This window comes from Arvicanthis niloticus, chromosome 16 (genome assembly GCF_011762505.2).
Source record: "Arvicanthis niloticus isolate mArvNil1 chromosome 16, mArvNil1.pat.X, whole genome shotgun sequence".
Taxonomy (NCBI): domain Eukaryota; kingdom Metazoa; phylum Chordata; class Mammalia; order Rodentia; family Muridae; genus Arvicanthis; species Arvicanthis niloticus.
This window is the reverse complement of record NC_047673.1, coordinates 16,661,288-16,687,710: the sequence shown is the minus strand read 5'-3', so window position 1 is coordinate 16,687,710 and position 26,423 is coordinate 16,661,288. Positions and strand designations below refer to the sequence as shown.

Genomic DNA, 26,423 nt, shown 5'->3' with positions numbered 1-26,423 from the left:
GTATGCCAGCCATACTCTGTAACAAGTAGAACTGAGGGATGCTGGGAGAATATGGCAGCCGGGTTCTCTTTGATATGCTCCATAGGCGGCACTCCAGTAAGCCATTTCCCCCAGGTTTGAGACCAAAGAGAAGAGGCCTAGGGAAAGACTAAGAGGCAATAAAAATTGAGGTGTTCCATTCAGAAGGTGTAAAAAGCTGAATCTTAGTGGGCTGGATAGGGGACTGAAGTTCTGTGGATAATGGAGCCTGGCTCTTTGATGTCTCCTACCAAACTGTAAGGCTGTTTTAGGTATTCAACCTTCATCAGGTATTCAGTCCTCTACAGGAACATCTAAACCTGTTAGCACAGCTCTACTAATCTTCTTGTGCATACTTTAAAGAAAGGGAGAGAGATAGCTATGCATAGACAAGTTAGCTTCCAAATGAATTCACTGATAACCTTCGATTTAAGTTCAGAGTCCACCAAACCACAGGACAGGCCTTCAACACTCCCAGTGCAGGCCTAGCATACAGAAATCACTAACCCAGACTCTACTTCAAAGTGAATTCAGTGCCAAAGCACCTGTGACAGCTGGTCTGGGTTCCTGATCCAGTGAACAGAGCAACTGTCAGTCAGAGCCATCTCTGCCCACTGACGCTGAGCAGGTAAGTCGGTCAGGCCACACATGGCTCAGGTTACTGCTCTGCGGAATGAAAGAACCAATTTCAGAAATAAAACCATCAATTTCTGTCCTTATTTCTTTTTCTGTTTTTCTCTATGTATGTGAGATATGCATGTGTATGTGTTTAGGCATGTTGGCACATGTGTGGGTGCTCACACACTTGTGTGTGTGAGTGTGTGTATGTGAGTGTGTGTGTGAATGTGTGTATGTATATGAGTGCATGTGTGTGTATATGAGTGTGTGTGTGAGTGTGTGTATGTGTGAATATGTATATGAGTGTGTGTATATGAGTGAGTATGAATGTGTGTGTGTGTGCATATGAGTGTGAGTGTGTGTGAGTGTGTGTACATGAGTGTGTGTGGGTGATTTGTATGAGTGTGTATGGATATGAGTGTGAGTGTATGTATATGAGTGTATGTATATGAGTGTGAGTGTGTATGTGTGTGTATGTGAATGTGTGTGTATGTGAATGTGTGTGTGAGTGTGTGTGTATATTAGTGTATGTGTGTGAGTGTGTATGTATATGAGTGAGTGTGAGTGTGTATATGAGTATGAGTGAGTGTGTGTATATGAGTGTGTGTATGAGTGAGTGTGTGTGTATATGAGTATGAGTGTGTATATGAGTGTGTATGAGTGAGTGTATGTGTATGAGTATGTGAGAGTGTGTGAGTATGTATGTGTGTATGAGTGTGTTTGTGTGTGTGTTTGTGTGTGTGTGTGTGTGTGTGTAGGCCTAAGGTTATTGTCAGGAATTACCCTTCATGCTTTTTCATTTTAGCCATTGTGGTAAAGTTTCTCTGTCAAACCCAGAGCTGGCCAACATGGCTTGTCTTTCTAGGCAGCTTGTTCTGGAAATCCTTTGTCTCTTTGAATATCACCATGCCCAGTCAACATGTATGTGAGTTTCTAGGGACCCCCCTCATGTTTGTGCAGCAAATGCTTTAACCACTGAATCATCTCCTCGGCCCCCATCAATATTTTTATTTATTTATTTTTTGAGACTATACCTCCAGAAGATTCAGCTCTAGTGCGTTTTCTTAATTAGTGATTGATGTGGAAGGGGCCAGCTCTGGGCTGGTGGTCATGGGTTCTATAATAAAGCAGGCTGAGTGAGCCTTGGGAAATAGCCAGTAAGCAGCAGCCCTCATGGCCTCTGCATTAGCTCCTGCCTCCAAGTTCCTGCCCTCTGTGAGTTCCTGTCCTGACGCCATCCAATGATGAACAACAGTGTGGAAGTATAAGCCTTTCCTCTCCATCTTGCTTTTTGGTCATGGTGTTTTGTCACAGCAATAAAAACCATAATTAAGGCAACGGGGCATTCAATCCAGTTATCCATTCAGACTATTTTAAATTTTCTAGTATTGTTAAGAATATACGAATCCCAGCTTGTTTTGTCCTCTTCTTGTGGTATGGGTGGGGTACCTGAAGAGAAAAACTCCTAAGAGGCCTATAAAAATTGAGCAGAGTCTTTATTAACTGCCAGCAGGATTGTCCCAAGCACATTAGAGGGCCGCAGCCTCCGACCAACAGTTCATTTCAGCTTCTAAGGAAAAAAAATATTGTGACTGTCAGGTGACAAAGGGTTCCCTGTGGTGTCTACAGCATATATGGGACACAGGCTAGCACAGCCTTGCAAAACCTAATCACAGAGCAGTATCCTGGCTTCTCTCAACTCTTCTCACCTCACCTCACCCTAAACCTCTCCAGTCTGGGGGAAGGGGGTGAGGTTGGTGGGGGAAGGAGGGCTTCCCTTCCCTTCCCTTCCCTTCCCTTCCCTTCCCTTCCCTTCCCTTCCCTTCCCTTCCCTTCCCTTCCCCCAGCTATTCATCCTTATAACCCAGCCAATCTCACGATGCCCTGCTCCTGCTCGGCTTGGCTCACTGTGTTCTCTCTGCTCTCTATCCATTATCTCTGCTCTCCCACGGGCAGCCCTGGCCATGTCCAGCCTGCTTTTTTCTTTCTCTGCTCTGCTCTCTTCCAGATGCCTTTAGATATCCTCGCTCTCATATCTAAAAAAAAAAGAAAAAGAAAAAAAAAAGGAAAAAAAAATAAGAAACCTTCCCCTTTACCATACCACGGAGCAGTCATATTGGCAATTTCTTTACTGTAACTTTCTTGTATACAAATATCAAGTTGTTAGCTGTGAAGATATATATATATATATATATATATATATATATATATATGTGTGTGTGTGTGTGTGTGTGTATACATATATTTATACATATATATACAGATAAGACTAAACAGACTGAAAAGGCTGTATTCATATATTTATACACACACACACATATATATACATTACATGTATGTACATACACATACATATATGTAATGATAACAAAAAGAGGCTATGAATTTGAAAGGAAGGAAGGAACATGGGAGGGTATGGAGGGAGGAAAGAGAAGAATGATATAATTACATTTTAATTTCAGCAAATAAATAAGTTTTCAAAGATAGAAATCTAATAAAACTGACTCCTATTTAGTAATTTTGATGCACTGTCAGAATCCCGCACAGCCAAAGCCAGTGTTCCCCTGCGGTTTCCTGAAATATAAGGCAGTGCGCACTGACTAATTAGAAGCAAAGGTTCTGTCAGAGAGGAGAGACTGGATGGAGACAATTAGAACCCAGCAACCAAACCCATGTTGGGTATGGATCTGAACAGCCACAGCTGGGAGCCAAGTTCATGTCTATTTGTCCTGGATTTAAAAGTCATTTTCTCATATTTTATGAACGGGGATGGGGGTGAGAGGGTGAGAGGTCTTCTCTTGGAGTCAGCCTGTTTGCTTGTGTGTTTTCATTCCTAATCTTCATTGTTGACTTACTACTTGGCTTTCCTTCAGAATAGATTTGTGGCCATCCTGGAGTTCAACCTCAGGGCAAGGTTCTCCCCTACTGCTGAAGCAGGAACAACCACAACCTCCACAGAAGGCACAGTTGGGAAGCTCCCTGAACCTGGGTATTCCTCTGGAGCAGAGACTTCAAGCAAAAATATGGAGCCTCAAAGTTGGAGTGTGAAGCTGGCAGAGCCGTTGTCCTTGGGAAGATACCACATTTCTGAGGAGTATGGCTTTCTCCTTCCAAATCCTCTGGTAAGGATTGGCTTGCCCTGGCCAGCACAGGTGTCTGGATTGTTTGTCTTTACCTTATGTGGCTATTTAGAAGGGTCAGTATAACACAAAGTCACCAGCTGGAGGAAGACTGGGAATACAGTCCTGTGATTCCTGGAAGAGCGGTGACAACTGCTGCTGGGGACAGCACAAAGCCAGTGTTCCCTGGCGGTTTCCTGAAATATAAGGCAGTGAGCAGTGACTAATTAGAAGCGAAGGTGCTGTCAGAGAGGAGAGACTGGATGGAGACAATTAGAACCCTGTAACTAAAGCAAAGAGCCGCGGATGTGTATGCTATTCTGGTAACCCAGAATAGTGGAGTTACCCCACTGTCAATCTGCTCTGCTTTGGGGAGAAGTTTACTATGCATCCCAGCAGACAGACCTAAGCAGCCAAAGGGCTTAGCCTTCTGTGTTGATACAAACCAGTTTGTCTTACTTGCTTGTGACAGCAGAGACAATAAGAGATCTGAGCAAGTGTTTTGTTTTGTTTTGTTTTGTTTTGTTTTGTTTTGTTTTTAAGAGCCAGTGAGAAGATTAGATGTTATCAGGGAATTTCCAATATGCAGAAGGAATGTTGGAAAACAAACAGGCCCAACTTTCAGTCCTAAAGCACAGACTCCTATTTTCCAGGCAGTCTGTAGTAGACCTCTTGTTAAACGTAGCTTGGAAGATGTGTCTTGGCATTCTTTAAAACCTGACCATACATAAGGAAGGGTGAAGGGCACCGAGTTAAAAGTCCAGGGACCCAATATTGCAGCCACAGTAACTACTAATCAGAACCAACATCCTGGCTCACCTAGTTCCTCTCTTACTTTTGATTAAAAACATCAGTCTCAAATACCTATTGCAATGAGACTTTTTCTCTGTTTTGAAACAGAGAATATTTATGTAGCCCAGGCTGGCCACTTGCCTCAGCTTCCTTCCTGCTGGAATTATATATAAGCTCTCACACCTGATCTTTTTGCATTGCATGTTACTGGAGGGATCTAGTTGAAGAGAAGAGCTAAGTTCTCTATAGAAAGTCGGCTGTCAGCTATGACATCAGTCATAGACATCTGCAAGCTAGACAGGTCGGGGGTGGGTATTCATTAGAACAGAGGTCAGATCTCACAGCCTGAATCAAGCCAGGCCTTCCTGCTGCTCTGTCCTGGAAAGTTAAGAAGCAGTCTGTACTCTGACATGATGGCTTGCAACCGATGGATGGCTCCTGGCTCCTCCATGCTCCTTGCTACTCGGGCCATGCTATAAACTAAAGCAACTGACATGACTTCCTGGTACCTCATAAAGTTATTAAAAGTCAAGTTTCTTCTTTGTTCTGGGAATTGGTTCGAAAGTCCTCAGGGGAGTTGCTGAGGGTGTGTGTGGGTTCTGAAAGCTGCTTCCCCAAAAGGGTCCTCTGCTCTGTACTGCAAATGGATCTCTCAGTCTCTCTCTCTCTCTCTCTCTCTCTCTCTCTCTCTCTCTCTCTCTCTCTCTCTCTCTCTCTCTCTCTCTCTCTCTGTATTTAGAAGGAGGATCAGAGCCTGAACTACACATAGCTAGATCCTGTGACCCTGTCTCAAAACAGAGACACAACCAAAATCTCAGCCAAGCAAAACACCACAAGGCACACTCCATTCTGGGTGTGTGGTCTCAGTCCATCATATTCCCATCCTTCCAAGTTTATAGGAGAGGAAGAGCTGACAGCAGACACACCCTTGTCATCACTGGGCATGTGTGCTGAGTTTGGGTAAGATAACACTTCAAAGCAGGGAAACATCTGGGCAGGCCATAGATATGGGGCTTTCTGGGCCGCTTTCCTCTTTGTAAATATTTGGACCGGGTAAGGCACAATAGCAACATCAAGTTTTCCTTCTATTTGTTAGAAAGGATCTATGGTATGGTGTGGTGTATGGGTACCCCTTAAAAGAGGTCCCCGGTGCTGCTCACACAGAAAGGAACAATTCCCTGTCCCACCTAGTTACTCATTTATAGCCCAGTGATTTCAATATGACTCTTTGTTTCTGTTTTAAGTTTCTTTCATCTGTGTGAGGGTTTTCAATGTCTTTTTTGGTAAAGAAGGAGGAAGAAACTTTGATCAGAATCAGGCCCTGGCTGCCCCAAAGGTCAAAACAGACTCAGTTCGGCCTCACTGGACAAACAGTGCTGAAACATTACACTGGTTAGGAAAGAACAGTGGGTGTGGCCCATCCCAAGGCTCCAGGGCACAGCCAAGACCTGTTCTGACACCAAGCTGTAGGAGGCCCACCTTCACCATCACTCTCAGAAAGTCTCACCAAAGAAAACATAGTTGGCTAATGAGTTCGAGTATCACCCTATCCAGATGTTTCTTTCAATTCAGAGACTTCCAGTTCCCAGCGTCTCTGTGGAACTTTGCTCCTCGAATCTGGGGAAAAAAAAAAAAAAAAAAAAGAATTCTTTGCTAAGACATCCGTCCTCTGTGTATGCCTTGGAGGACAACAAAATATCTCTTTCATATGAACAATGTAAGGAAATATGTTGGCAGGAGAGGTGGTGCTTGAGAGGAGGCAGCAAGAAGCTGGGCAGCAGCAGAGCTACGACCCAGAGTGCCAGGCTCAAGCTCACTCTGGAAACTGATTTAATACTCTTCCTAAACACAATGTGACTGCTGTTTGCGGCATTTTCTCCCACAGAACTAAGGGCAGGGCAGGTTAGAGCAGTGGGTCCTGGGCTGTGTGTTTAGACCATTAGGAGAGTTTTAACAAACAATCCAGATGTCAGAGCCCCACCGTATTTATTCAGACTCTAGACTCAAGAGCTGTTAGCACGGAATGCCGGACAGAGAGAACAAGCTAGCAAAACCAGCTATGAAGGTGCCATGGCCAACAGAGATTCCTAAGAGCAAAAATAAATAAACAGATGACATACTCATCCACTTCATGCTATGCTTAAGGGGGAAAGTCTCACTGTAGGAGAGATAGGTAGGTAGGTAGATAGATAGATAGATAGATAGATAGATAGATAGATAGAGAACCAGAGGCATCTGGATGAGTCCATAGCAGAGAGAGAAAGCAGACTGAAAATGGCCACCAGACTGGACATGGCCAAGGCTACCTGTGAGAGAAGGAAGAAGAGTGGAAGTCAGAGAATAGAGAAAACCTAGTGAGAGAAGCAGGAGCGGGGGAGGGGGCAGATGGAGCGACATTAGCAATGATAGCAAGGTTATAAGAAGAATGAGTTGGGGAGGGGGGAGCCTGTGAGGGAGTGCAGGGGAGGGGAGGGGAGGAGCTGAGAAGAGACAGGATGCTAGCAGGCACTTTGAGATGTACAGCAGGTACTTGTGATAGGAGGAGACTGGTGACCATATGTCCCTTCTGCCAGAGGTAAGGGAAAACACTTCTTTAGGTAGAGGGAACCATGTCAAGAGTCCCTGAGGAGTGATGGCTTTTACCCAACCCCCAGAAATCCTCTTGTAGTGCAGGTGGGCCTCATTTCTGGATATATGAACTGCCTTTGAGAGTTTGAGGAATTGGAGTTTCCTTTGGACCTGACAGTCAGGAGACATTACCCATGTACCTTAGGGGTAGACAAAAGACTGACAGGAATGGCCATGAGGACACCCTCCAGGAAAACCAACACATCCCTTCTCATTCAGAAATTCTAAGCACGTGGTTGAAGCATTGGGCCACAGCTGGATAAAAGACTGGGTAGAAAATTAATTGTCACGGATAGCTGTACTTTTCAGACAAAACAGAAAGGAAGAAATCTAACATTGCCCTGAAATATGAGGTTGTCACCGATGGTCTCCGGGCACATTGGACTTGTCAGACCGAGAACTTGAAAGACACTGAATCCAGAGTCCTTTAATGTTGACCAAGCCTGGAAAATGTGTATGGAAATAAGAGAGAATGTAATAACTAAAGTGTGGGGTTTTGTGCTTGTGCCAGACAGACACAGACAGACAGACAGACAGACAGACAGACAGAGGAAAAGGCTTGACTGCTCTTAGTTACCTCTTAGTTACGGTGGAGAAGGTTTATTGTAGATAAAAGGGAGAGCATAGCCAGAGGCAGGGACTTGTAGAAAAGTCCTGAGAAGTCGTTGCCCTGAGCCTTGTGAGGAGTGGGGCTGAGGGGAAGGGCAGCCCAGCCCCGGGCTAGAGAAGTTTATAGTAGGTAACAGGTAGAAACAAGGGCTGCTGGGAGAACCTGCAGGTCGCTTTGATATGTTAAGTAGGCACCTTGGCCTTTTGTCTTGGGTTTGAAACCAAGAAGGCGTGAGCAAGTGGGAACAGCGCAGCCCGACCTGGAAACCAGAGTTTTAAATGGTGAAACAGCCAAAAAAATGTTCTCTCTCTTCTAGCAAGTCTCTTTGCTCAAGCTTCAAAGAGACTTAAGACAATCCAGGGAGCAGGGATGTGACACTCCCTGAGAAGGGATGCTTAAATCAGCCCCGGAAAATGTGTCTAATACAGGCGTCTTCCACGATGGATTGGCTTCCTAGCACAGCCATGAAACAAATTGCTAGCTATTTTAGAATGGAAACCAGTTCTCTTAACCCTCTGCCAGCCCTTCCCACAGTTCCCAGCCCTCCGCTTCAAACATTTCTCCCAACCATTCCTTCCTCCATTCCCTAACAGTCTTCTTGAACAATCCCTTTTCCCGATTTTCCCAAGACTTACCACTCCAACCGATAACTGCTCTGGCCATCTGCTCAGCTCAGATTGGCTCAACCATCTTCCAGCTGTATCTTCTGCACCAACTGCCTTCTCTTCTCACTCTGCTAGCCCAATGCCCTTCTTTCTCTGCCTCAGCTGGTTCTTTTATATACTATCTTGTACCCAGAAATCCAAGAAGCAACCAACACTGAAGGTCATAGGGTCAAGCAATTCTAAAAGCTAAAAATTCTTAAAGGGCCACTTGACCAGCAGCTGGAGATCCTTTAAAGGGCCAGGGGCACAAGAGAAATCACATTACAGGTACATATGACTCAAACTCTAGTGCTCTAAACCAGCTGACACTTAGTCTGATTTCTGGAAATGGGAATTAAGGTGCTGGGCCTGCAGCACTCCCCACAAAGCCTACAATGCAGGATCTGTTCAAGCCTTTCCCAGGCTCAGGTAGCTTCAACAGTGTCCTGGCTATTGGCTCCTGGCATCTTTTCCTCCTATCCCTTCCTCATGTGGCCTTCTGCTGCCCAGTGTCTCCTCCCCTGATTTTTTTTTTTTGTTTGTTTGATTGTTTGTTTCTCTTTGTCTTAGAAGAACAGATGATGCTCGTTGGTTTTTAAGACCGAATCTAATCCCAGATAATATCATCAGTAAAGATCCCTCTCCAAGTAGTGTCACGTCCTTAGGTCCTAAGGAGACAATATATTCATGTTTTAAGACTCAAGGCAAAGTATGAGCAGATGGTGTAATCTTAGGAATGCTGACGGAAAGAATTGTCTTGTCCTGAGATTTTCAAACCTGATCTTTCAGAAATGAAAGGGGAGAAAAGCTCACAGCAATGACAAGGCAAGAGTGTAAACTATCAGTGGTCACCAAGGGGCTTGGGGACATAAATTCAGTGACTGAGTGCATTCTTACCATGTATGAAGACCACGTCAAACATAGAAAAAAAATAATGAAAATTAAAGATTAAAGGTAAATTAGTTGGCCAGATGTCAAGGCAAACGCTACATTCCTAGCAACTAGCAGGCAGAAGCAGGAAGGGGTCAAGTTCAAGGCCTGCCTGTATCACATAACAAGTTTGAAGCCAGCCTGAGATATACAGATGACAAAAAGCATCAATCAATAACAAAATGTTCAGGGAACACAGGCCACACAATCAGGGAGGCTTTGCCTTTGTTTGGAGTGGTTTTTGGTTGTTGTTGTTTGTTTTTTGGGTTTTGGTTTGTTTTGTTTTTTTTAACGTTTTCTTTTTCTTCTTCTTGTTTGTTTGGGGTTTTTGTTTGTTTGTTTTTGTTATTTCAAGACACAGCTTCTCCATGTAGCCCATCCCTGGCTATCCTGGAACTCACTCTGTAGATCAGGTTATCTTTGAACTCAGAGATCTGTTTGCCTCTGTCTTCTTAAGGCCATGACTACAGGTATGCAGTCACTGCCAGCTACCTGCTGTTTCTTTATTCCCTGCATTAGACACCCTCCCATATCTGCCAGTGCTCTAGGTTAGACTCTGTGTTAGGGAATGGAGCCTAGAGCTTTCGTCGGGTGGTATGTTTTGATTTACATTTTCCGCCAGGTGTGGTGGCACACGCCTTTAATCCCAGCACTTGGGAGGCAGAGGCAGGCGGATTTCTGAGTTCGAGACCAGCCTGGTCCATTTCTCTATACTTATTTGTCTATGGTGATTCTTCTGAACAAAAATTTTGATCCTTTATAATTTCTAAATAGGATACCAACATTAAAATTCATTTATAATGTACTCTTTTATTTCATTCATAATACTTATCTTACTTTGTATTATAGTTGCTTCTAGTATATAACATACTTTGATAACAAGATCACATGGTCCCAGGCCTTGAACCAACTTAATTTATCCTATGTTATCAGTTGAAGTTACTGATACTCTAGAAGCCTTAGCTCTTTGGAAACAGCCTTTAGCAAGGAATTTGACTCTGTTGCAGCAACCGTCATTTTCCTGAAAACAGTTTCTGGCTCATCTATGACATGCTTTGGGTACAATCAGGGTGACTCACTAAGAGGGTGTTCCCGTTTGCTTCTGGTTTCTGTGATAAAACAACCAAAAGCAACTTTGGGAGGCATGGGTGTACTGGGCTTGTCAGTCCCTCTCACAGTAGATCACTGAGGGAAGCAGGGCCCTGGAGGCAGGAAGCAGGAATCTTACAAGTGCCGCCCAGTGGTTTCCTCTCCATTTACACCTCCCAAGATCACCTGACTATGAATGGCTTTACCCATAGTGGGCTGGACCTCCCCCCATCAATCACTAATCAAGAAAATACCTCACAGATTTGTCTGTCTACCGGCCGATCTGGTGGAGACAATTTCTCAGTGAAAGCTCCTAAAGCTTTGTCAATTTGGCAGAAACTAACAGGCAGGGATGGGACCCAATCATGACACTGTTCTGTACGGTTCTCCCATTGCTTTTTAGAAAGGGCTCACACTGTTCACACAGCTCCTGTGAATCTAATGCCCCTTAAATGCCCTTAAATCATCACAGACAAATGAGTATAAAGGAATAGAAAATGTAAATCAAAACATACCACCTGACGGAAGCTCTAGGCCCCATTCCCTAACACAGAGTCTAACCCAGAGCACTGGCAGATATGGGAGGGTGTCTAATGCAGGGACTAAAGAAACAGCAGGTAGCTGGCACTGACTGTGCATATCTTTAGTCCTGGCTTTAAGAAGGCAGAGGCAAGCAGATCTCTGAGATCAAAGATAGCCTGATCTACAGAGTGAGTTCCAGGCTAGCCAGGGATGGCTACATGGAGAATTCCTGGCTTGATAAAACAAAAATGAACAAACAAAACTTAATGCCCTCTTAATGCCTCAACTTGTCTTTGCTGTGGCATGATGCCAGCCCTTCCTATGTCTGACCCTCCCGCTGAGGTTCTTCTGTATAGAACCTTCCACATGAGACAGACCGCCTTAGTCCTTGTCTCAGTGGTAGGCTGGCAGGGTTACTAGTTCTATAAAGCATACTTCAAAACATACTTTTAAAAGACTATATCATACACATAATGGACAACATACTAGGGATATATATTGGGATATATTATAAATATGTAAGGAAAACTATACAAAAGAAAGAAAAGAAATGCCTTGGGTTTTTCTTACCTGCCATCCTGGAGCTAGCAGGCTTACTACAGAATTATGAGCATCCAGTGGGACAGGCATTCCTATGTTTTATGTAATATTTTCTGCAGAGCAGGGGACAATATCTGACATCACATGTTACATGTATGTTTTTGAGCTTCTGTTGATTGTAAACTATAACATTCATCTCTCCTCACTACCCACAGAAGACCAAGGCACATGGATCTCTGTGAACTTGGGGCCAGCCTGGATTACATAGTGAGTTCCAGGCCAGCCAGGGCTACATAGCATGACCTTGTCTCACAAAATAATAATGATAATAATAATAGTGTACAATATTATATATAAAATTATATACTTTTATAATAACAACAATCACTATTATCAAAATAAAAAGAAAAGAAAATCTAACACCATATTTGTAAAATATTGCTTTATAAGACATTATTTGACTGTGTTTTAATCTGGCAAATACAACTCAGCATTCTTTCTCAAAACTCAGTACCACTCAAGGGCTCCTTGACCCACCCACTGTCTTGCTTATTCAACACTAATGATCGAAGTGTATTCTTGGCACACAGTTTATATTCTAGAGAGCACTGTGTAACGTTTTCTTTTTCACATTTACTTAGAAAGATAAACAAACATAAACCAGGACATTTACTTGTAAAAAGAAAGGAGCATGAAGCTGTGTGTCCTGCATGCACCTGAAGTCCCAGCACTCTAGACGCTGGGGCAGGAGGCACAGGAAGCCGGAAAGAGAAAGGACAAAGATTGTATTATTCCTACTCACCCAACTTCTGGGTCTTTTGGCTCTCAGAATAAAAGACAACAGCAACAACTACCACCACCACCAAACACCTCACAACATTTTAAACATCCAATTTCCTTTTCATTGGCACCCACTCTTTATACCACAGCCCTCTTCCGTGTGTTTATCCTGAACGAGTATTGTAAAGTTCCTATGACCTTTGTGTCAGAAGGGGTTGGCCTGGCCACCAAACATATGTGCTACACGGGGAGAGTTAACCTCCCTAAGCCCTGGCAGCCTACTCAATTCCTGTGGCTGTGATAAGATGTCCCCTGACAGAAGCAACAAAAGTGGGAGGGGTGTGTTTGGGTTCACAGTTCAGCAGAAGCCAAGGTGGCCTGAACTTAAGGCATCTGGCCATGTCGCACCCACAGCCGAGAAACAAAGATGGATGGTGGATCTTAGATGTCTTTCTCACTGTTCCATAGTCTAAAGTCCCATCCCATGCAATGGTGCTACCCACAGCCATCCTACCTAGGATAGACTCTCACAGCTGTGCCCAGAGGCTTGCCTCTCCGTGATTCCAGACCCTGTCAAATTGACAGCCAATACTAACTGCTACACTTTCTGTATTTCAGTGTGGAAAGACACAAACACCCACGGATTAAAGACAAGCATCAGTGTGAAGATTAGAAATAATATTAAAAATGACTTTGGGAAGAGGGGGATTTTCTAAGTATGATTTAAGACCAAGAAAATGGGTGAGATATGGTTTGTTTCATTGTTCCATTAGGAACAGCGTTTAACATACGCAGAAAGGACACCATACTTGGGATATATATTGGGTTTTAGTCTAGCCTGGACTAAAGAATGACATTTGATTTTAAAACAAAGAAAAAAATCGAGAGACTAAAACTTATGAAAATTGAACCTGCAGGAATCAAAAAATTTAAAAATAGAATAGTAACAAATTGATAATGATTCAGAAGCTACCTAGGTCACCTAACAAACCACATTGGAACCTCCTAAGTGTTATTATTTTAGACGAGAGGGTAAGAATCAGGGTACTCTTTTGTCTTCTTTAGAGAGTTCATGCTTTTGCAAATGCCCTGTTAGCAGTGTTGACCTAGAAGACTATATCATTTTCTTCTTTAGGAATTGGGAAGCCAGTAACAAAGCAGCTGAATAGCAAAGAGTTATTCTTGACTTAGAGTAGGAGACACGAGAAACAAACCCACAAGCTCACTCTGTTATCTGTTGTGGTTATAGGCATAGAATCAAGAAGTTGAGCAGGAGAAAGAGGCTAGAAACCAGGAGACATATTGTTACTGGGAGACATGTTCAAGTATTTTCTAAGACTAGGTGGAGATTTCCCAGGAATTTCATCAATATGTCTTTTTCAACTCTTTTTAAAAATTCACTTATTTATTTTAGTGTTTATGAGAAAGACAGAGAGAGGGAGAAAGAAGGAAGGAGGGAAAGGGGGATGAGGAAAGAAAGAGAAACAGAGAAAAAGATATAAAAAGACAGAAAAAAGACAGAACAAAGGAGGGGTAGAGGGAAAGGGAGAGAGAGGCAAGGGAAGGGAAAGGGGAGGGAGAGAGGGGGAAGAGGGAAAGAGGGAATGAAGGGAGAGAGAGAGAGAGAGAGAGAGAGAGAGAGAGAGAGAGAGAGAGAGAGACCAGATTGACCAGAGAGACAGAGAGGGAGGAAAAGAAGGAAAGGGGAAGAGAGAGAAACACACACATACACACACACACACACACACACACACACACACACACACACACACAGAGAGAGAGAGAGAGAGAGAGAGAGAGAGAGAGAGAGAGAGAGAGAGAGCTGATGTCACAATGTGTCTCTGGAGGTAAGTGAACAACTGTCTCAGGAACTGGTTCTCTTCTGCCACCTTGTGGGATACAGGATGATCTTAGGTCTTCAGTCCTACCTGCTGGCTAGCCTGCTTTTCCCAACTTTTATGGATCTTTCTGGTTGTCACCCTAGCAACAGATAACTGTGATGTTACTGAGGTCGGCATGGAGTGTGCAATGTAGGTGCTATATTGTGAAGGTGTTTAGCAGTCACTCCAGCACTTATCAGAGACTCAAATAATTCTGACCAACAACCTCTGAAGAGCAACCTCTGACCTATACTATGTTGTTATGAAAAGGAAATCAGATTAAAGCCAGGAAGAAATTCTCTAGGCTAACTAGGAATACTGATGACTCTCCTGCCCACTGCATTTAAACATTCTTTTTTTAAAAAAAATTATGTGCCTTTGGAATTATTATCATCATTATTACTATTATTAATATTAGTATTGGTATTTTGGTTGTTGTTGTTGCGTATGTTAGGCGGCTGCTCTTCAATGAGCTAACATTTCCCATCATGCCTAGCATCATATAAATGTTAGGTTTGAGTTAGGGGCTAAGCAGGCCACATTTCTATGTCATCTTACAGGAACTAGCAGCCCCCCCCCCCCCCCCCAGGAAATCTGTAGCACTCTGACAAACTTTCAGAGCCCCTCTGGACTTAAGAAAATACTAAATCCCAGAGGTCCTGTAGCTCTGCACAGCCCTTGTGGCTGATTCCGGGCTTTCTGACACAACGTGGAGATGTACAACAACCTGTCTGAATTTGTCAGACAAATTCCCTAGACAACCAGACCGGAGAGAGCAATGACTGGTGTGTAAGAACTGAGAGACCTCAGATTGCAGACATAAAAAGGCTAAGGCTCATCCCCCTGGGGGGAAAAGCCTCATTGATTAATTAGATGAGTAGATGTGGTAGGTACATGTATGAACTAACATCAAAGAAGATGCATGCTGTCTAACGAGAAGCTTGCCTGATGCTGTTGTCTCTAGCATGGCAGCTCTAAATCTGACAATTAAGAGTAACCCACATAATTCTGTACTTTCTTCAATCTCTAGAGCAGTGATTCTCCACCAGGGGGCAGGACCTCCTTGGCAGTTGTGTATAATATCTATATGTCCAATATTTATGTTATTACTTGAAACTTGTAGCAACATTAGTTATAAAGTTGCAACAAAATAATTATATGGTTGGGGGGGGGGGTCATCACAACACCAGGAGCTGTATCCAAGGGTTGCAGTATTAGGAAGAGTGAGACCCAGTGCTCTAGAGGGAAGGCTGGAAAGCAAAATGGGTTTTAAATAAGGAGTAGTGCTATGAGGAGTGTTAACGATCCTCTGGGTGAGAATCAAAGAGACCCTGGAGCCCCTCCTACTTAAATGGGTTGTAAAACACCTTTCAAAACTGCTCTCTTCTCTTCTGGGTTACTTGCAAGGCTTGTTTCCTGTCAACTGTTGTCAGATTCCGGCTGTGTCAAGCACTTAGCTGATGGATAACTGGCTGCAGGGCTCCACCAGACTGTTAGCTTCAGTATATCTCGGGTGAGGGCCAGGAGTCTGAGGGTTGAACAGTTCCCGAGGGATACAGGTATTGTGGACACTGACCACATTCGGATGCTTTGTGGTTGAGGTTTTTGTTGAGTTTACAGGAGTCCAAGCATGAGACACTGGAAACAAAGAAGGGCAGCCATCCCCTGGGATCTAAGGGGAAAGAATAGACTGCAGCCTAGAGTCTTGGTTCTCAGAAACAAACTATTTAAGGTTTCTCACTTGAGATAGAAAGGCAGAACCCAGACAGGTTTAGTTTAATTATGAGTAAGATTCCTTATTTAGGTACTAAAGAAGCAAAAAACACTGGTGACGATTAGTTACAGCTTCTTTTCTAGGTCCCACCCACTCAAGGAGGCATCTGAGTTCTACTGACTTTACATGTACAGTTTTCTATTTCAAAGTAAACATGGGATATTCTAGGCCAGCGTTTCAGTTACTATGTTCAAATATATTCTAAAATGTCCAGATCACACCAGTGAGACTAAGTAAGTTGACAGTTCACAGATACATTAGCATGAATCTATCTATCTATCTATCTATCTATCTATCTATCTATCTATCTATCTATTGTAAGAATAAATTGTAAAAATGAAATTTTAGGTCTCAACGTGAGAGTTTCTTAGGTTCAGAGTTTCAATTTACACTCAAGTGTTAGCTGCCCCTGGGGTGCATTCCAAGGGCTTGAATAAACATTTCAAAGGCACAAAAGACCCAAGATAGAGGCAATAAAACACCTGGGTAAACAGAAGTCACTTGAAAGGAATTCTCCCAGGAGCAAGATACAGATGTAAATTAGGATAATTGGGATGGGGGCTAGATGAAAACCAGGCTTGGGAACGGATGTTTGATATATCCAATCATATGTAACCGCGCCAAACTTTCCCGCTCTCCCCAACCCCTACCCATAAATATCCCAAGTTTCCTGGGCTAGGGGTCGGAATCTCTTATCTCCTGCGTGAGATATATTCCAGCCCGAGGGCCCTCGTCATTAAACCTCCTCTGCAATTGCATCAAGAAGGTTTCTCGTGTGTCCTTGGGTTCGTGCAGGTCCGGACTTGGGTGAGAGTCCCCTTTTGGGGTCTTACACTATCTATCTATCTATCTATCTATCTATCTATCTATCTATCTATCTATCTATCTATCTAATCTATCATCTATCATTATCTATTTATCTACCTACCTATCTTCTATCTACCTACCTAGCTATCTATTTCTATCTTCCAGTCTATAAATATCTATCTATCTATCTATCTATCTATCTATCTATCTATCTATCTATCTAATATCCATTTATCTAATATCTATCTATCCCTATCATCTGTCAACCATCTTTCTATCCATCCATGTATCTATCTCTCTTTCATCTTGTTCTCTCATATATATGAGATCCTCTCTCCCGAGAATGGGAATCAAGGCTCACAGTACTGAGCAAGTGCTCTACTCCGGGGCAATAGGGCCGTCTCTGCTTCTATTCTTACAGACTTTCTCTTGCTGCCAAATGTGTATCAACTTGAATTCTGCTCTCTTCGGTGGTTGTGCACCTGTAGCTGTTTCCTAGAGAAAATTACACCATCAACGATTTCTCTCCAGGACAAAGGCTGGGTGGGCTGGGAGGGGTGGGAGGAGTGGGAGGGGTGGGAGGAGTGGGAGGGGTGGGAAGGGTGAGTGTAGGCCATAAGACCAAGGACTGAGCCTGATGAGGACCTTCCTCAGCCTCCACCTGTCCAGAACTGCTGTCGCCTCTTCTGATGTAGTTTGACTCATGGCGTCCAGTTCGTCCTGAATTACTTCAGAGTCAAAGAAAGAAAAGAGAAGATTTAATGAAATTCAAAACTTTCACAGCGTATGGCAAGATGTTGGAAATACTAGGGTTGCAAATCAACCAGGAGTTTTAGCCCAGAGTCACAGGAGATCTAGATGTTCATGACCCCCACCCCAACCCCCAGTCCCTGCCGCCCCAACAGCAACAAGAAGTGGCATGTGGGTCTCCTGCTGATCTCTGCTTTTCCAGAGGTGGACTTTGAGGCTTCCTGTTGTCTCACTGTCCCAGCTCCCCTCTCCTCTCCCCAGTTCTTAGCATAAAGCTATTCCTCTCTCCACTCTCACAGCCTGATCTTTACCCCAGTGAGCTGAGAAAGTGGATCCATGGGAAGCCAAGCCTCCAGCCCCCACGTCTGCTTCTACCAGGATGCATCTTCCATGCCCTGCTGTCCCTGTGTCCCCCGCCCCCTGTTCTTCATACTGCTCCTTTTACAGCAGCAGACTATGAACTGTTCACTGCTCTTATCTTTAGAAGACCTCTGTAAAAGCAGGTTCCCTTTCACTGATGCCTCTCCTAAAAAGTCCATCACATAGCCGCACGCTTTCCCAGCACAGGAGCATTTAAACCCAGCTTCCAAGATCCTGCCCTCAGTCTCTATAACAAAGGCATAGAGAAACTAGCGCACACCTCTTTGTGTTACGTTGTCCCTAAGAGGTAGCCTTATTTTAACTCTCTATTGATGCCCTTGGTCTTCTGATTATTGCCGTTCATAAAATTATCTTACGTTTTGTCTGCCGTATGATCTTTCTCTAAGGCTCATTGAACCTCTAGAATGTTCTTTTTATCTGTGGTGATGCAGTCTGTTTCTGTGCCTACCTTGTGAAGATCCCCCAGCGTGCTAATATCGGCTTCCTTGATGTTTCAGTTTGCAAAGCCTTCGGAAGCACCGGCCACGCTCTGCTCACTCTGTGCTTTCTCTGGGACTTCTTTCTGCTCCTCACACTTCTTGGCACGTCATTTGGATTTCTACAGAGGTGGAAGCCGGAATTTATTGAGAACTAGCTTTTTGCCTACTCTGACCTCTACTTGCGTTTCCTACATGTGTTCTGACCCCTTGCACAGCCACTCTGTTCATAAACATAGTCATGGTTTTCATCCCATTTCTCCAGAACTCAGGCCATACATTACTCTGGACATCCTGTTCACTGAAAAGCCATTGGGCTCCATCCACGTTGGTGAATGTTTTCTGAAAGGACAAAGAAACTTCTTTTGCATGGCATACAGCTTTCTGCCGAGATTGCCCAGGTCTGTTGCTTGTATTGGAAAGCTGACACAGACGATCGGGGTAGATGAGTTTCAGTGTTAATGGACTCATAAAAATAGATGCAGCTCAAGCCTTTGAGTCCAGCTATGCTGGAGGCTGAAGAGGAAGGATCTCAAGGTCAGTGGCAGCCTAGGACTCACAGAGACTGTCAAAAATAAAATAAACTATATACTCTCGCATCTCCATTGCAGCATGTGGGAGGCTGAGGTGCAAGATGGTGAGTTCAAGATCAGCCTGTGCTACGTAGTAGCAAAAGTCTGTCTCAAAAGACTGAAAATACAAAACTATAAGTGAAGAAAAGAGAAGTCACTTTCAGACTTCAATAAGCAGGCTTGATTGTCATATCCTGAGAATATTTCCTTTTCCTTCTCATAGTAGACTGACAGAACTCATCCCTACCCCTTCTCGAGAGTCTCAAGCACACACACACACACACACACACACACACACACGCACACGTGTGCACATGTACACACAAATACAAATGTGTGCACATACCCCCCAACCAGTATGAAGCATGTGATTTACATTGGGACCCATTTTATCTCCACTTATTTTTTCCGGTGCTCTGATATGAGCCCAAGATCTGTATTCTAGTCATCTGTGTGTCTGTGTGGCTAGTCTAGCCTAAGGTCAAGCTTGTAGTAAGTTCTCTTTGCATACCTGGGTTGACTTGAATTCTCTTGAAGAGCATTCCAATGCTGCTTTCTGTAAAATACTGAGCTGTTTCTATTTGAAATGCAGGAAGAACTCCCCGACCATTACAAGCCTTGGATGGAAACTGCCAATAGACTTCCTCACTTAATTGAGAGCCACCAGCTCCGAGCTCATGTGTACAAGGTACGTTGCTTTGTTCTTCTCTTCATGTTCCTCCTCTTGCCATTCCTTCTGTCTCCATTTCCCCTGCCTTCTTATCTTTCTGGGAGTGAGACAGTTGACCTGGCAGTGGCAACTGACCTTTGCCAATGAGCCGTCGGCAAACCTGTCTTCCTTAGCACTCACAAACAGCACCTGAGACACATGAAGTCCTTATCGTGCGTTTGTATAAAACTCTGATAGATGAGAATTGACAATAAGATGTGGGGAAATGAGGAAGACACACATGGAGATTGGCGGGGGCCATTTTGCCTGCTTCTGTGAAAGCCTGCCTGTCAGGCTGACTCAAGTCAGGCCAGGGTTGGCTGGCAGATTTTCTGGCCTCAAGGGGAGGGGTTGAATGTTCTGTCTGTCTTTGAGGAAGGAACAAGGAGGAACAGGGAGACCTCCAGATGGGTATGGATATCAGATGTACGTCAGCGATGGTTTCTGCTGGCTTGTGACTTTATTCCCCATGGTACCATAAAGTATATAAAGCCTAAGAGAATTAAACTCGAGGTTGGACACCCGATTCTAACCTTTGTCTCTGAGCCTTCTTTTCCATCTTTCCTATACTCCTCACTCACGCCTCAGAGGACTGCTTGACTTCGTACCGGCAGGACCGGTACAGGAGATGCCCAGAGGGCTAGTCCCAAGCCACATGGTCACTGCCCTGCTACCTCTGGGTGGGTACCTTGGCCTTAGTGTGTTGACTCAAATGTCTTTCTGATTTATAAACTCAGAGTCAGCCTTGACTATGTAGAAATAAGGAAATCCACAGACACCACATTAGAATTTGCATGCATGTAAGTATATGACGCACATCTGTGACAGAGCGAGCAATTTCCCTCAAAAAGGAATAAGAAAAATGTGACCTCCACAGGAGGCATACTTTGATTAAGAAATTTTATAGTAAGCATGAAACAGAGAGTTGGCCTCAGAATCTCACTTCCTTCTTTGAGAACTGGAAGAAGTCCTTAGCTCATGGCTGTGAGCACTAATGGCTTTCGTGAGGACCCTCTCACAGTTCCTGCTAGGTAACAACATCCATTACTTGCATACCTCTTTCCTGTCTCACCTTCATCTGTTACAAGCATGCCTCAAGATTTCAGATGTTCAAGCAAGGCACTCCACCCTCCAGTACCTTCTTTGTTGATGCTTAATGTCTAATTGTGGATTGATTCTAAAAATACCATTAAGTGATCCTTGCAGGATATTCAGAAATCAGGACAGGCAGCTGGCCCCAGTAATAGTCTAGATAAACACCGCCTCCAAACCTTCCACTGAGGCAGAGGGCCGAAAGGGACCCATGTAAGAAAGTGCAATTAAAAGAGTTAATTGTTGCACAAAACTCACACAACGCCTCGCAAAGTTGGTTTGTACATGCTGTCAACACTAACAAAAACATCAAAGGGGATAAAGATGGGAAACAGAAGAAAATAACTAACGGTGAGCTGTGACCTACACACACATGCACACATCACCACACATATGCGCACACACATACAAACGTATATCACCACATTCATGACACACACATCGCCATACACATGTGTACATACATGCATACACGTGTCACCACACGTGTGTGCATACATAGGCACATAGAGTACATACATGTCACCACATACATGCCACACACTCAAATGCCACCACACACATGTGCACACATATAGACATGCACACACATGCACACACACACATATACACAAAACCTACAGTGAACACACTACCCCAAATCAAGCTGTGACCTTTAAGAACATACACACTTTTCCCCAAAACTCCTCACAATGTGTTTCACCCTCAAAGGGAAAGCTCCTTCTCTCTCCAATGTCTAGAACCCACAAATATGTTAGTTGTGCACCAACAGGGAAGGCTAATGGTTAGTCGGTAAAGAGTCTCCCACAACCCCATGCGTCTGTTTTCATCTGCTGTCTTTTACACCAATGCATGAGTTACTAGCCAGGATTCAGTGGAACAAGCAGTTATGACAGTTCTGGGTAACAAGCGAGTGAGTAGTATCAGTGAAGGTAGTAAGCACGCATGTGCTTTTCTATAACTAGTCCGTTGTATGAACTGAGCAGAAACATTCATTCAATAAAAAAGAGTGCAGATGAATACACAAAGCTGTTTACTGTAGCCACTTTCACAGTAACAGTAGATACAAGACAACAGAAGACACAGGAGAGCAGAAGGAGAAGCCCAAGGATCTCCACTAATAAACATATCTGTTACATAAATGAAAACATGCACATAGGCAGGTGCCTGCGTCTCTCCGCCATGCTGCACATCTTTGCTCTGTAGTTTACTGAGTGACGAGTGACAGGAAGTGCGTGACAGTATCTATATGCTGAATTATTGAACATCTACTTCGTGTGAATGTGTGCTTAACATATATAGATATGTAGCCGATAGAGAGAGGCAGAGACGGATGTGCATTTTTACCGTCTGAGAGAGTCTTAACATGTAGCCCAGGCTGGCTTTGAATTTGATGTCTTCCTGTCTCAGCCTCCAGAGTGCTGATATCATATGCGTGTCTTCATAAAGACTCTCGTTCCCTTCTGTACAAAAATAAATGTCCTGTTTTAGAGATATTCACCTTTGTATCAAAGTATACTTTTCAATAAGTTCAAGAAGTGGTGTCCACAAGCACCTCGTGTGTGCGTGCGCGTCAGAAATACTCAGCTCTTCAGTGAAGTTGGTAGGATGGCTCACCTGGTTCAGAGAACCCTTGTGTGTTTACTGAGTTCTGAGAGAAGAGTATTGGAATTAATTTTCCCAGGTTAAATACATAATCAAATAATGTCGGGGAGATAAAGGGTGTGTGGCATTCTCCCTGACCATCTGTGGCCGTTTGTGTAGGCAAAATGATTAACTACAAAGGTATCATTTCTTTTTCAGTCCCTATAGTTGCTTTTGAATCACAGGTATGTTTAGGAGGTGAGGCCAGCAATGCTGAAATGTGCAGGGACTCTCCAGAAAATATTTGTCCCGTGGACCTCATTTCTTTACACCAAGGCGTCCTGTCCTGTAGGTGGCCTTCTTCGACACCCGAGGTGTGATGAGGAAGGACAAAGTGTGAGAAGACACAGACTAGAAGACTTTGAAAGACTTTTATACTGATTGCATGCTAAAATGTCTTTTATACATTGACTCCACAAAGTACGTTATTAGAACTAATTTTAATTCTATTTTGCCTTTAAAAAAAAAACAAAAAACAAAAAACTGTGGCTACTGGAAATTTTCAAACAAAACCCGTGACTCATGTATGATTCTAGTGATCGGGGCTGTGGTCAATCTGCAGAACTGCCTTGTTCCTTCCTGATTCTGTGACCCTAGCAAGTGCCTCTGAGACAGTTTTGTCTTTGGCACCTGCAGGGATTGTTTAAACCTCAAATTCCAAGTACCAGGAATTCCAAGTACCAAATTCCAAGCACAACTACCGCTGTCATCCTCTTCCCCCTAGCGGCCGGAGGAGGAAGGGCTCTGTGCCACCTCTGTTCTCACGGTCTAGCCCACCCCTAGGAAGCCATTGTCCCCAGCATTTTACAAGTGGCGCCTGCCCTCTGAGGCAAAGGGGGCAAAGGGCTGGAGAGGTGAACGATGAGCCGGTGGCAGCCAGGCAGGACAGGGAAGCTGGTGTGGTCGGACTGATGCTGTTTTTCAGGGTGGCCTTTCCGTGTCACCAGGAACTGTGGTTTCCCACAGGGACGACATGGCGAATGAGCTGGGTGGAAAGCCCCGCCATCTCATTAGGCTGAATTGTGGTTGCTTGACGAGGATCCGAGCAAGCCTTATACCCAGCTGAGCCACGGTTTTGTGGGGAGTTTATATCCCTAACCCTACTGGCTCTCGCTGTGTTCAAATTTTTAATACAATTAAAGGGTTCGAAAGCTGAGGGCTTCCAGGTCCGTAAATGCTGCTGTGCGGGTTGGGGGCAGGGGCGGGGGAGGAACTTATCTCAACCTCAATGCTTACTCTGCGATCCTCAAAGCAATAGATGGAGACCATTGTAAGCACAAACTGGGCACAACCTAGGCTATGGATCCCAGAACGTGGCACCTCCACACTGCATTCCTCTAAGAGCTGGTTTAAGGGAGTGTGCATGAAGCCACTAAGATGTCTATTGAAAGCCAAAGAGCGGTCTAATAGCTGCGGGACCCTCAAGTCACAGGACCCCGGGGCCTAATCCCCTACCATCCTTCTGGTTTTCCCAGCTGCTAATCCTTTAATCTCTTGACTAGATGCCTCTCCTGGACTGCAGATTCCTAAAGAGTTACCGAGAGCAGCGCCTGGCACACCTGGTGCTGGCTGCTATCACCATGGGATTCGTCTGGCAGGAAGGGGAAGCCCAACCCCAAAAGGTGAGAGGCAAGGAGAGACCTATCAGGTGCTGCTGGGCTCCTTGTACCAGGTCCAGGTTCAGTTGCCCAGTTTCCAAAAATCAGTGGAAGGCAAGGAAAGAGGGTTAGTTTTTTTTGTTTGTTTGTTTTGGTTTGGTTTTTTTTGTTTGTTTGTTTGTTTGTTTGTTTGCTATGGAGCTGCTTTTCTTTTAGACTAATGGCCACTTCAAAGACTCTTGGCACCCCTGATCCCATCCCAATAATATGTGAGGAGCTTCCTCAGATCCCAAGAACTCATAAAGCACTCTGCAGAGTTTTATATTTCTAAATGCATTGGTTATCACGATTTTCATAATTACCTCATTGTACAGACACCTGGGGAGCTGTCCCAAACTCAAGGTTAAGCAGCTTGGGGACTGTTGGGACAGTCAGTTTCTGATTCCACTGAAATATCTTTCCTCAGTGACACACATACACTTGGGCACGCCCTTATTTCCTTAATAGGAAAGGCTTACTCGGCTTCCTGTTGCTTTAATTGGTCAAACCCTTTGTCTAACTCTCTCCATAACTTTCTAGTTTCAGTCTGTCCCTCAGAGCGTAAAACCTCGCTTCTCTACCCCTGGAGGAAACTAATATTTCTTTTCATTAAAAAAAAAAATCTTTTCATTTTATTTAACCTTTTTTTTTTTTTTTTTTGAGTCAAGGTCTTACAAAGTAGCCCTGAACCAGACTTGCTCTCTTATCCAAGTTGTTCTCCAATCTATGATCCTCCTGCCTCAGCCTTCCAAGTGCTGTCATTATAGGCAAGTGACGTCCTGGGTAGTTATGCTCCCTGGCAGTGCTGGGATGGAATCTAGGGCCCGTGTGTGTGTGTGTGTGTGTGTGTGTGTGTGTGTGTGTGTGTGTGTATGTGTGTGTGCTGAGTGTGTGCTGAGTTAACACTTTGCCACTCAACCAGGCCTCTGTGTCCTCCTTTTCCCTAAGTTTCCTTCCCAGAAATCAAGGTGTTGCTCTTATTCCGAATGTGTGAGAAGCCTGAGGGACAGACTGAAACTAGAAAGTTATGGAGAGAGTTAGACAAAGGGTTTGACCAATTAAAGCAACAGGAAGCCGAGTAAGCCTTTCCTATTAAGGAAATAAGGGAGTGCCCAAGTGTATGTGTGTCACTGGGGAAAGATATTTCAGTGGAATCAGAAACTGACTGTCCCAACAGTCCCCAAGCTGCTTAACCTTGAGTTTGGGACAGCTCCCCAGGTGTCTGTACAATGAGGTAATTATGAAAATCGTGACAACCAATGCATTTAGAAATATAAAACTCTGCAGAGTGCTTTATGAGTTCTTGGGATCTGAGGAAGCTCCTCACATATTATTGGGATGGGATCAGGGGTGCCAAGAGTCTTTGAAGTGGCCATTAGTCTAAAAGAAAAGCAGCTCCATAGCAAAAAAAAAAAAAACAAAAAACAAAAAACAAAAAAAACAAACAAAACAAAACAAAAAATACTAACCCTCTTTCCTTGCTGGGAGGAAGCAGGCCTGACACTGAAGCTAAGATTCCCATAACCCATGCCAAAGCTGTCACAGGCAGCAGGGAGCAAGACAGACCCTGTCTCAAACAAGGTGGAAGGAGACGATCAGCATTCAAAGTTGTCTACTGGCTTCCACACACTCCCTTTGGCATCCCATTTACATCTGTCTGTCTGTCTGTCTGTCTGTCTACTTCTCTCTCTCTCTCTCTCTCTCTCTCTCTCTCTCTCTCTCTCTTCTCTCTCATACACACAGAGAGAGACAGAGACAAAGATTTCATTTTTAAGAAGAAAATTAACTGGGGACAGGGAGCATAAGAATCAGATTTTTAACGCCTCTACCAGCTTGACCCTTTCTACGCCTGAGGACCTAATGGATCTGAGCAGCTGTTCTGGACTGTGGACAGATACAGATCTGTGTTCAGGGGACATCTCAAAAGTTAGCAGGTAAAAGAGTAAGGATATGGACAGGGACTTTGCAACCTGAAGGGTCCCTGGTGTGTGAGCGAGCAGCTTGTGTTGCAGTGGTGTCCTGAACGGGTGTTAGGTTGATGTCATACCCCAGGTCGGAACCGTAGCAAATCATGTTAGGACTCAGAAGAGACAAAGGACAGTGAAGGGGGTCTGTCATTCAGTGACTCCCTGACATTATGGGGCTTCACATGAAGTGAGACATGAAGTGAGACAAGAGTCAGTTCTACATGTCTTCTTTATGCTTTCTAGGGTGTGTTCTCTTGCTCTCTCTCTCTCTCTCTCTCTCTCTCTCTCTCTCTCTCTCTCTCTCACACACACACACATACACACACATACACACTCTCTTTGTGTCATACACACACACACCTCTGTTTTTATCTATGTACATCCTTACTTCTATTTTTGTATCATGTGGATCTATGCATCTATCTATCTATCTATCTATCTATC

General features: G+C 44.1%; 1 protein-coding gene across 2 annotated transcripts in view; it reads left to right on the top strand.

Moving 5' to 3' along the window:
* Positions 1 to 3,548: 3,548 nt before the first annotated feature.
* The window catches only part of Ido2 (indoleamine 2,3-dioxygenase 2), a 44,672-nt gene continuing 21,797 nt past the window's right edge, over positions 3,549 to 26,423 (top strand). For both annotated transcript variants that reach the window (XM_076913916.1, XM_034520516.2), the window contains exons 1-3: positions 3,549 to 3,758; positions 19,523 to 19,618; positions 23,878 to 23,997. In XM_076913916.1, the coding sequence (XP_076770031.1) occupies positions 3,660 to 3,758; positions 19,523 to 19,618; positions 23,878 to 23,997 (315 nt within the window). In that variant the 5' untranslated portion in view covers positions 3,549 to 3,659. The remainder of the gene's footprint in view (positions 3,759 to 19,522; positions 19,619 to 23,877; positions 23,998 to 26,423) is intronic.